Below are 12,790 nucleotides of genomic sequence, written 5' to 3' on the forward strand. Positions count from 1 at the left end.
TGAGTTGGAAATGTCGATTCTGAATTGCTCTATAGATTAAACACCATTCTCATCAAATTCCTGGCAAGCTTTTACACAAATTCCTGGCAACCTACAAAACATTGTGGAAAGAAGTAAAGAAGACACAAATAAATGGAAAGGCATCCTGTATTCATGGATTGGAAGAGTTAATGTTGTTAAAATTCCATACTACCCAAAGTCATCTATAGATGCAACACAACCTCCATCAAAATCCCAATGACACTTTTTACAGAAATAGAAAAAAAGCCATACTAAAATTCACATGGAATCCCAAAGGACTCTAAAGCACTAAAACAATCCTGAGAAAGAACAAAGCCAGAGGCCTCATACTTCCTGATTTCAAAACATATTACAAAGTTATAGTAATCAAAATAGTATGGTACTGACTATACTAAGACAAACATATAGACCAATGGAATGAAATAACCGAGAAATAAATCCTCACATATGTGGTCAAATGATCTTCAACAAGGATGCCAAGACCATACAATGGGGAAAGACCACACACTTTTCAAATGTCCACTGAATATCCTAACAAAAACTGTCAAAATTGTTCTTTTTCATGTTCATAAAATATTCTCATTGATTAATTCTGCTTTGGAGCACACATACCATAAAAATAACCCTAAGTAATGGGTAATAATAGAAAAAAATAAGTACTAAGATATCAGTGCCATGATATTTACAAAATAAAGATTTCTACTGTTTGGTGTCTGTATGTGTTTGCAAGAGTCAAAATGTAGCATAGAGCCACAGTGGAATAAAGTTATTTAGGCTAAGTCAATATTTAGAAGTGTATAAAGTTTTATACAAAGATAAAAAAAATATGGATTCACTGATTACAACTAGATAAAGTATGTATGCCTATGTCTATTGACAAAGATTAGAAATTAATGTGGAATGATGCAACTTCATAATCTATAAATCTTATTCCTGTAAGGTTGTTTAAATTCATGGTAGACAAAATAAACATAAGAGATCTCAACAGTCTATCTCAAAAACAGTATTTTAACTTGCATTCTTGTAACCAAACACGCATTTCACAAGTTTAAGTAAAGCTTGTAAAACTTATTCCTTTTGTCCTAACCTACTCCATCCAGTTTTATTATGAAATATATAATGTTCAGGGCACCTAGGTGGCTCAGTGAGTTGAGCGTCTAACTCCTGATTTCGGCTCAGGTCATGGTCTCACCATTCATGAGTTGGAGCCCCATGTCAGGCTCTGTGCTGACAGCATGGAGCCTGCTTGCAATTCTCTTTCTCCCTCTCTCTCTGCCCCTTCCCAACTGGTTCACACACACTCTCTCAAATAAACATTTAAAAACAAAAGAAATATATAATGTTCAACAGTTTACTTCAGATTAAATGACTTAAAAAAACTTATGAGCTATAAAACAGATTTAAAAAACTTTCCACATTTAAACAAACTTCTGTAAACTATCTACATCATTTATTCATTTAGCACACAACATGCCCTCAAACTTACAAAAGCATCACACATACCTGATGCAATGACAGGATCTTTCATAAGCTCCCTAGTTATTGGACATAGAAATTCATCAGGAATTCCAGAAGAAAGGGTTTTCACTTCTGTCCTGAGCTCTTCAATTTTCCTCAGCACTTTACTCCGCAGCCCTAGAGATTCTGGAAAGAAATTATTCTGTTAGGGTGGGAGAACCTCTGGTAACCTTTCTGCACGTCTTTAGCAAATAGAGAGGTTATCTATTACAACCCAAAATCTTCACACGTACTGTTTGACCACACGCAATGGTTTTCTTTATAAATTCTTTAACCAATATTTATAGTACAGAATATCATTTGGTTAAAATAAATCAGCAACTAATGGTGAGTTTATTCTAAACAAGCTTAGATTCTAAAAGTTTGAGAATTTCAGACTGCTGAATAGTAATATACCGCACAACCTTAGAAAAGGCTTGCTGTTATTGGTTATGTATTTAAGCAAAAAATTTCCTAAGAAAAATTTTTAAACATCTTCAGTTTAATAATGGAAAAATTCCATCTTATATGTAAAACATTTTTGAAATTGAAATATTATTGGCCGATCTCATATGAAACACAATCATGAAGCTCATCTGTTTGTCCCAGACTGTACACACAAGTTAAACTCACCCATTTGCATTTTTACTTTATCAAGTTTTAAAAATTACCTTCATTTTCAGCTTCTGGAAGTTGAGAGTAATTAATTGTAGGAGGTTTAGTGTTATTAGCTGTTTACCTTTTTAGAACTGACAGTTCTATTTTTTTTTTATTTTTTTTTTTAACGTTTATTTATTTTTGAGACAGAGACAGAGCATGAACGGGGGAGGGTCAGAGAGAGAGGGAAACACAGAATCTGAAGCAGGTTCCAGGCTCTGAGGTGTCAGCACAGAGCCCGATGCGGGGCTCGAACTCACGGACCGCGAGATCATGACCTGAGCCGAAGTCGGACGCTTAACCGACTGAGCCACCCAGGTGCCCCAGTGACAGTTCTACTTTAGACAGAGACATGTGAAGGTAGGGGGGTGGGTAGAAGAAAAAAATTACATTTCACAACACCTCACAGTTTTCATGAAAAGCCAAATCAGCTTTTTATTTTGTTGGGAGGCAATTCTTCAGGGTGTTTATACACCCCTTATGATGACTTTTTTGCAGTAATTTGTGTCCCTCCCAGTCAGAGGGCAGATTTGTTCTGTGATAGGTACAAAGATAAAATGACTCTTGGGCTAGGTTTGCTAGCAATCCCCTCAAAAGATGAAAGAGTTTCGTGAGCTCAGGGTATCTCCGCTATGACACAGACACAAACTGCCCTCACAAGACTTCGGGGGGAAAGAAAAACCTTGAAGCTCACGCTGCTTGCTGTGCCCTGAGGAATACACTGTTTAAATCTATTCGGATTCGTTGCCCACAGTCTACGGAAGTGTGGCAAGTCAACCTAGCAGCCGCCTGCCTCTTAGGGACTACGGCACTGCTTTCCTAGGAATTCTTTCCTATGTAATTCACCAAAACCAAATTGAAGAGTTTTTAAACAGTTTTTTAAAAGTACCACAACATGTTTACAATTAGAAGTCATCTCATTTAAAGGGATAGTTATACAACATACAAGAAAAAGATACAGAAGCATTTAATATTATGAAAAATATATATTTCCCTGTCAAAAAATATGGGTGCTAATATTTAGAATGCTTATGATTTTTATAATAGAGAACACAGAAAACCTATTTCAAAATGCCCCCAGATAAGAAAAAGTTAAATTGGGTGTTATCCGTGTCCAATTTTAATGTCATTTAAAAGTGGAATCAGTTCACTTTGCCCTCAGGGAAGCAATTACCAAGTGATATCCCCAGAGCTTAGCCAGAAACAAATATCTCCTTTTGTGACTGGGGGTTGGGAGTGGGTATTATTAAATTTAATTGCTCAGGAAGAAAAGACCCTTACCAGCTGATGGCTAGTAAACCCTTAGTATGGGTAATGGGAACTATCTGGATATATTTATTGTAACTCTGAAAAGGCATGTGGTTCTTAATAAGATGTCAAGTTAAATAGGACAACAATTCCTGTACTCTCTTCTCCAACCCTGAAAATGCTACATAATTGAGAACTGATGGAGTCTACACACAAATAACAACCAAAGATATAAAACAAAACTCTGAAAAGCCCCTAAGAAAATAGAGGTAACTGGGTTCCAGAGTGAGGGACGGAAGATGGCCACTTACAGCAGAGATACGTGTACACGAATGGAAGAGAGACCTTGATACCTCTACCGTTCTCTCTACCAGCTGTGTCCTGTATGGATCACTGCTGAAGCAGCAAGGCCAGCAATGGCTGGAGCCACCATAACAAGACAGAGCTGTCGCCCAGAACTAAGAAACACAGCTCATCAGGCTGGTCACTCCATCACCTCTCCACTGCCCAGAGAGAGAACAACAAAACCAGAAGCCAGTTTCTCAGGAAAGAACAGAACAACAAAAACATATTTAAAAAAAAAAAAACTATTAAAAAAAAAAACAACTCCTGACTAGAATGGTCAAGGGAAAACAAAGACGTACAAACGATAGGAAAAGAAAAGGGAAACATGATGATAGATACAAGTAGGGCTTTTTTTCAAAAGGATTTGGATAAGTCGGTGGTAGAAGCAGTATAGCTTTTTAATTTCTCCGAATCTCCACATAAAAAAAGAGTGAGAGAGCAAAATCAAATCCCACAGACAATCTCCGCAACAAAGTAAAGTGGCGAGGTGTCTCACAAACCCCACCGTATAAGCAGGCGAGGACAAACCACCAACCTCCACAGACCTGTGGTTGACACCTGTGTGGAAGTAACAGGACATCTGACCGGCCTAAGGAAAGGAGCCCCCCCAAATGCCCACAAGTTCCCACTGGAAAGTGTGGTGGGCCAATTTAAGAGCAGCAACTGAACTGCCCAGTCCAGCAGCAGGTCCATGCACAGGCTCACAGTAACTAGACCAGAACTAAAGGGACTGTGTCACTTTAATCGTGCATAACAACAACAACAAAACAGTGAATGTTCCAGTAGTTCATGATAGTTCACTTAGGCAACAAATGAAAATCTACATAAGGAAGTAGTTCTGGGAATTGAAGAAACTCAAAATCTAAGGATGCTCAGTTGCTGCATAAAGTTTGAAAAAGCATCTGATTGAACAATTTGATATTATAATTTTAAGCTAGAAAATGATAAAAATGTCTCATGTGCTTTATGGTTTCTTGGAAAGACAAGAGCAAAAGGTAGAAGAAGCCTTTTGAAAAAACTTCATTCCCAATTAGGACTCTATGATTGATAATTATTTGAATGTAGGTGTAAGGACTGACATGATATAGAATAGTTCTTTGGCATTTGTCATTCCAGGTTTCTACCACTATATCATCTATAGCAATTCCACACTCCAAGGCAGGCAGCAATTTAAAATTTCTGAGACCCAAACATAAACTGAAGCCAAGGTGCAGATGAAAGTCATGTGGCCAGATTTACTGCTTGCTACTATCACATCTCAGAAGCGAGAGACTCTCGCTCTTCACCCTTCATACTTAATGACTTTTGAATGAGAGATTAAATACTATAGTGGAGTTCACAAATTCGTGGATTCACAAATGTCTTAAGACAGCTCTCTCTCTCAACGTCAAGGATCTTTTGTACCTTTAATCTGTCTGGACATTTCTTATGCAAACGTGAGACTAAATACAAAGAGTTATCTTCTAGTTACAACTGGCTAGTGTACCCTGGTTTCCATTAACACAATCCTAAGAAAGGATGGTTATCCTAGATTAAAGCATCAAACTCCAGCAGATATTCAAGTCTATAGAAAGTTCCTTTATTATATATTTATAAAAGGCTCACTAGAAAATTTCATAGACTGCTTGATTCCTAAAAAGTAACTTTTTAAGTGTCAAACATAATAGATACACATACTTTGGTCTCTAACACCCCAATGTGCTTTACTGCACAATTCCTCCATATGACGAATACACAAATTCCTACTTACTCGCGTTGACTTGGGAACTGTTCTAACAATTGTATCACAAGTCAAAAGCAAGAGAGTTATGCATCTAAAGAATAAAATTCATTATCATTTACTCATCAGTTTGCCTCTTAGCACATTTTTTCTTTAGACTCAATTTCAATTCTCTATTATGCCAATATACTATCTTAAGAATCTGCTTTTCTTAAAATTCAAGACTAAAAGAAATTCACTGTAGCTTAAAGTAGTACTTGTAGAAGATTAAAGTTAACTTCTTGATCCTTTATAATTCTTTATAATTCTATAAAAACTTTCAAGTACCGTAGAATTATGTGAAAAAATAAATGCCCTAGCCCATTTACTAATTTATTCTGTTTAATTTGCCAACTTTCCAAATCTTAAACACACAGAATAGATTATTTACTAGAAAATGTTAACATTTTTGTCTCCATTCATAGTAATAATTTTCCTAATTCCACTATTAGACCACTATACAAGTTAAATTATATTTCAATTTTGGCTTGGGCCTGATAGTGCTGAAACTTATTTCACTGAAGTTTAAAATGATTGTAACTACTAATCCTGGGACTCATCCTTCAAAAACTATTTCAAATCATTTATTAAATCCTATAAGAATTTCTTATTATTTATTTATCTATCAGAATAGAATTCTATTCCTATTGTTTTTACTATGCTTCTTTTGTTTTCAAACATCCTTTGTTGAAATCTGAAATTATTGTTTTATAGTGTTAAGTGCTTCTAAATGATAAGGTACTGTTAAGATTTATTGTGAGAGAGTAATAAGAAATCAACTAATGAAGATGCAAAAATCAGCAGAAAAACAAACAAACAAACAACCCTACACTGTTACCAACTTTCAGGAGGAAAGAATAAATTATAAAGGCAATAAGTCATTAGAAATACAAAAACAGCTCTCATAATATGGCCGGAGTACAAAACCATCTGACCCTAAGTATTTTCACAAATCATCATTATGTTAACTTTTTAAAGGCCGTAAGATTTCAAGAGATTTAAATACACTCATATGCTATATTTACCATATAAGGAAAGTGTAACACTATACTCCAAAATGGTTTTAATATTTTTTTTTGTTATTTGACTCTTCATTAACAATAAATCTCACTATGGATATCCTATTTTCTATGCTTTCTCAGTAGGATTTCATTATAGCATGTTAATAGTAGTGTCCAGTTATTAGTTTTATTACAGCATGACATTAAGTCTTCAAACTAGGGGCGCCTGGGTGGCTCAGTCGGTTGAGCACCCGACTTTGGCTCAGGTCACAATCTCACAGTTCGTGGGTTCAAGCCCAGCATAGGCTCTGTGCTGACAGCTTGCTCAGAGCCTGGAGCCTGCTTCAGATTCTTTGTCTCCTTCCTTTGCCCCTCCCCCACTCACGCTTTGTCTCACTCTGTCAAAAATAAACATAAAAAATAAAAAAATAAAAAGACTTCAAACTATTTTTGATAAGGATCTAGTCTCCAGAACATAATAAACAACTCTTACAACTCAACAACTTAAAGACAAATAAACCAGTTTAAAAATATTTTTAACAATTTTAACTTCTCAGACATTTCTCTGAAGAAGATACATAAATGGCCAATAAGAACTTGAAAAGATACTCCATATAATTAGGTAAACACAAACCCAAACCACAATCTAATACCACTTCACATCTACAAGGGTGGCTATAATCAAGATGACAGGTAATAACAAGTACTGAGAAAGAGGTGAAGAAACTGGACACCTAACATATTGAAGCACTTACACATACAAAACATGGATGAACCTTGACAGCATTATGTTACATAGAAGAAGCCAGATACAAAGGGCACCTACTGTATGGTTCCACTTACAAAAAATATCCCAAACAGACAAATCCATAAAGACAAAGTAGATTAGTGGTTGCCAGAGGCTAGGGAGAGAGAATGGGGTTCTTTTGAGGGGATAAAAATGTTCTGAAAATAGACAGTGTTGTTGATGGTTATAAAACTCTATGAATACACTAAAGACCACTGAATTATACACTTAAGGAAAAATGACTTGTATACTGAAAATGACAAAGCATTTTTTTTTTAATTTTTTTTTTCAACGTTTATTTATTTTTGGGACAGAGAGAGACAGAGCATGAACGGGGGAGGGGCAGAGAGAGAGGGAGACACAGAATCTGAAACAGGCTCCAGGCTCTGAGCCATCAGCTCAGAGCCTGACGCGGGGCTCGAACTCACGGACTGCGAGATCGTGACCTGGCTGAAGTCGGACGCTTAACCGACTGCGCCACCCAGGCGCCCCACAAAGCATTTTTAAAAGAAATGAAGAAGACCTGAATAAACTGAAAAACGTCCTGTGCTTATGGATTAGAAAACTTAAGATGACAATAATCCCCAAATTAATTCACAGATTCAATATAATCCCTATCAAATTGGCTTTTCTTTTTAATGTTTATTTTTGAGAAAGAGCAAGTGGGGGAGGAGCACAGAGAGAGGGAAACACAATCCAAAGCAGGCTCTGCACTGTCAGCTCAGAGCCTGATGCGGGGCTCAAACTCACAAACCACGAGATCATGACCTGAGCTGAAATCAAGAGTTGGACACTTGGGGCACCTGGGTGGCTCAGTCAGTTAACTGTCCAACTTCAGCTCAGGTCATGATCTGGTGGTTCATGAGTCTGAGCCCCACGTCAGGCTCTGTGCTGATAGCTCAGAGCTGCTTGGAGCCTGCTTTGGATTCTGTGTCTCCCTCTCTCTCTCTCTCTGCTCCTCCCCAGCTTGTGCTCTCTGTCTCTCAAAAATAAAATAAACATTAAAAATTAAAAAAAAAAAAAAAGAGTTGGACACTTAACTGAGCCACCCATGCAACCGCAAAATAAGTGGCTTTTTAAGGAGTACACTTCTGATGAGCACCAGGTGTTGTATGGAAATGTTGAGTCACTATATTGTACACCTGAAACTAATATTATACTGTGTTAACAGGAATTTAAATTAAAACTTAAAAATTAATTAATTAAATCCACCTGATTTTAAACAGAAATTGACAAGTTGATTCCAAAATTCATATGGAAATGCAAGGGACCCAGAAAAACAAAACCAATCTTGAAGAAAAAAAAATACAGGACCCACACTTTTCAATTTCAAAACCTACTACTAAGCTACAGTAATTAAGACAGTGTGAGCATAAGAATTGACAAATAGGTCAATGATAGAATTGAGAGTCCAGAAATAAAACCTCACATTTGTGGTCAATTGATTTTTAACAAGGGTGCCAAGACAATCCCAAAAGGCAAGAATAGTCTTTTCGACAAATCGTGCTAGGACAGCAGCTGGATATCAACATCTGAAAGAGTGAAGCTGGACCCTTATACTCATACCATATCCAAAAATTAAGTCAAAATTGATCACACACCTAAATGTAGGAGCTAGACGTATAAATTCATAGAAGAAAAACAGGTTTAAATCTTTGAGACTTAGAATTAGGCAATAGTTTATTAGGTATGACACCTACAGCCTAAGCAACAATAGGAAAAAAGATAAATTGGACTTCATCAAAATTTTTGCATTTCTGTGCTTCAAAGGGCACCATCAAGCAAGTATAAGGCTAACCTACAGAAAGGGAGAAAATATTTCCAAATCACATATCTAATAAGAGCCTCATACCCAAATTTATATAAAAAATAATAAAAAGACAAATAACCCAGTTTTTAAAATGGCCAAAGGATCTTAACAGACATTTCCACAAAGAAGATCTACAAATAGCTAACAAGCATATGGAAAGATGTTCAACATCACCAGTCACCAGGAAATGTATACTGAAACCATAATGAGAAACCACTAGGATGGCTATAATTAAAAAAACACATGTTGATGAGGATGTGGAGAAACCGAAATTCTTGGGGTGTCTGAGTGGCTCAGTCAGTTAAGTGTCTGATTTTGGCTCAGGTCATGATCCCCGGTTCACAAGTTGAACTCCCACATCGGGGGCTCTGTGCTGACTGCTCAGCGCCTGGAGCCTGCTTCAGATTCTGTGTCTCCCTCTCTCTCTGCCACTCCCCTGCTCGCACTGACTGTCTCTCTCTCTCTCTCTAAAATATACAGACATTAAAGAAAATTTTAAAAAAAAGAAAAGAAACTGAAATACTCATATATAGCTGGTGAGAACATAAAATAGCACAGCTGCTTTGGAAATAGTCTGGCAGTTCCTCAAATGTAAGCACAGAGTTACTATATGACCCACCAATTCCACTCCCAATTATACACCCAAGAAAACTGCAAACAGATACTACACAAAAGCGTGTACACAAATGTTCAGAGCAGCATTATTCACAATAGTCAAAAATGGAAACAATCTAAATTCAATCAACTGATAAATGGATAGCAAAAAGTGATAAATTTATACTGTGAAATATTAGTCATCAGAAGAAATGAAGCACTAATATATGCTATAGCATGGATGAACTCTGAAAACATGCTAAGCCAGAAAAGGCAGCATATTGTATGATTCCATTTCTATGAAATGTCAAGAAGAGGCAAATCCTTAGAGACAAAATGCAGATTAGCGGTTGCCAGGAGCTAGAAAGAAAGGGAAAGAGGAGTGACCGCTCATGAGCATGGGGTTTCTTTTTGAAGAAATGAAAATGTTGTGGGATTAGACAGTGGTGATGGCTATACAACTCTGTGGATATACTAAAAATCAGTGCATTGTACACTTATAAAAGGGTGAGTTTTATCATGTGAATTACATCTCAATTTCTAAAATAAATACATTTTGAAAATTAATTACATGGTGGCTTTAGTTACTCAAAGAAATACCACATAGCATTTCTTTTCCATAATCTAACCTACATAATCCTTCTCTACAAAGAAATATACCAGCATAATTACTGTGCCAGAACAGTAAGAGGAAAGCATTAATACAACTGAAACCAATTTCGGAGTAAATTATTAAAAGTCGCTTTTAAGAATGCCCATCTTCCACTAATCTTACCAATTTTCAAATCATCAGCCAGACTTTCTTTGGTGAGATTCAACAATTCTCTTCCATCAATGTTATTCATTTTGAAAATACCAACAAGGTCATTTAAACCTTGGGCACAAAGCCACACTGAAACATCATCCTCTGACCAGTCTTCAGGAAATTGCTTCGCCTCGTCTTCTGTGCTCCTTGCTTAAAAACAAACCCACAAACAGAAAGGCAGGTAAAATAACAATGAAGGAAAGTATTGCCTTTATGAATATTCTCACTGAGAATTAAAAACTAAATAAAATTTCCTTAAAGCTGTGTTTTAACAACCTTTTAAGAAATTTCAAAAAAATCAAATAACACTATGTACAGTTACAATATTATTTAATACTATATTAAATACTACTCTCTTGGAACTTTTCAGTCTAGAAAAACAATTTTTTATTATATAAAATTCGTATCAGCAAAAGTGCTCTATCGTCTGCATATCAGCACCACTATTCGGTTAACTCTGACAGTAATAAAAGTAAAATTCCTAAATTATGTGTCGACATTGCTTGATGAGGCCAAAAATAAAACGAACAAAGTAAAACTCTGCTTTCCATTTTGTTCTCAGGCTATATTTATCTGAAAAAACAGTATGCGTACAAATAAATAGCTTATAAAAAAATTGGGAGGTATGATTTCCATGAATGTGCTCCTCAAAGGATTTACCAACAGCTTTAACATATATAAACTACTTGAAACACTAGATTCTCTAAAATTATTTTTAAATTATACATTCGGATATACACTTCATATCGAGAAAAAGCAAAGTGAGTAATTTGTTAAAAATTTACGTGATTTAAAAAAAATTTTTTTTAATGTTTTTTTATTTTTGAAAGAGAAAGACAGAGTGTGAATGGGGGAGGGGCAGAGAGCGAGAGGGAGACAGAATCTGAAGCAGACTCCAGGCATCGAGCTGTCAGCACAGAGCCTGACTTGGGCCTCAAACTCACGAACCATGAGATCATGACACTTAACTGATTGAGCCACCCAGGTGCCCCCAAAAATTACAGGATTTTTTTAATTTAATGGTGAATGGGATTGAACTGGGTTAAATATGATGCCCTTACTAACCTTGGCAAGGTGTTTCCAGATCAAATTGCCAGATGTTCACTGTTTTGTCCATTGAACCAGTAGCAAGTAAAAGGATATTGGGTGCAAAGGCACAAGTTGTGACATACCTAGTTAATAAAGACAACTATTATGTATCTTCAGACTAATTTTTTTATTATATTAATACAAAATGAGGTTAAGTTCAGACCTGGTGTGCTGAGTCAATGTGTGAAGTATATTCTCAGTATTCTGAAAAACAATAAAAACAGCTTTATATTTACTCAGGCAGGAGTAAAGTTACTGATAAAGGCTCATTTGACATAAATAGTTTATATGATACCAGTATTTTATTATAATTAGTCACTAATGTAAGTTGAAACTTTACCCAATAAAAAGAGAACAGCCTCTATAATAATATTATCAGGTACTTATTTCACTCTCAGTAATTAGCACTGTTGTCTGCTGACCACCCTCCTAGAAATTTTTAGTATAATAGATCCTGGGCTTCTGCTGATGGTTTTGAATTTACTAACAGTAGCCTAAACATCTACTACATGAAATGACCTGTATTTTTGCTATGGCATTTGACTTGTACCCAACTGCAGGACCGGTGAAAAGAAATTAGTCACTTAGATTTTGAGTACACTTAGCTGGCCATCTAGCATCTAGATGTATTTATTAATTTTTAAAAAGTGAAGTATAATTAACAGTGTTATATTAGTTTCAAATGTACAATTAGTTGTATTTAGCTGAGATTCATATACATATTTTATGGAGGAAGTTTAGTGTTCTAGCTATTCTTGTGAATGTAAAATCTTAAGCAAATTTGTTGAGAAACATTCAGGATCTACTTCACCCAGTTTGTATTCTTTTCCATCTCCTGCCAGAGCACTCCACGATTTGAATTCCCACATAGAAGACTAGTTTAGATTCCTTGCTTGACCGACTACACTTTGATGATTAACATCTCTGGTTCATTTGCTAGCACGCTGCAGCCTGAACTCCATCATTGTAAGGCTCCATTCAACATGGATTTCTCTTGAAGAATATTTTCATCAACCACATCTTTGCTACATGTAAAATGTTTTTTTTTCATACTCATGCAACTCGGTCTTTATTCATATGGCTCTACCAAAAACTGCCATTTTCCCAAGTCTATTAAAACTTACTCTTCCTTCTATCAGTCTCTAAAGCCAGCCAGATCTCTACCAGTGGTAGGCCA

General features: G+C 36.0%; 1 protein-coding gene across 26 annotated transcripts in view; it reads right to left on the minus strand.

The window, feature by feature from the left end:
* BAZ2B (bromodomain adjacent to zinc finger domain 2B) overlaps positions 1–12,790 on the minus strand; it is a 500,560-nt gene that overhangs the window by 17,793 nt on the left and 469,977 nt on the right. For 25 of the 26 annotated variants that reach the window (XM_023259353.2, XM_023259354.2, XM_023259351.2 and 22 more), the window contains 4 exons: positions 11,777–11,817; positions 11,590–11,696; positions 10,495–10,674; positions 1,525–1,665 (listed from right to left, as the gene is read on the minus strand). In XM_023259353.2, the coding sequence (XP_023115121.1) occupies positions 1,525–1,665; positions 10,495–10,674; positions 11,590–11,696; positions 11,777–11,817 (469 nt within the window). Of the gene's footprint in view, positions 1–1,524; positions 1,666–10,494; positions 10,675–11,589; positions 11,697–11,776; positions 11,818–12,790 lie in introns of those variants that run through there. The other variant, XR_006583731.1, reaches the window with a different exon arrangement.

Source organism: Felis catus, chromosome C1 (assembly GCF_018350175.1).
Source record: "Felis catus isolate Fca126 chromosome C1, F.catus_Fca126_mat1.0, whole genome shotgun sequence".
NCBI classification, from domain to species: Eukaryota; Metazoa; Chordata; class Mammalia; order Carnivora; family Felidae; genus Felis; species Felis catus.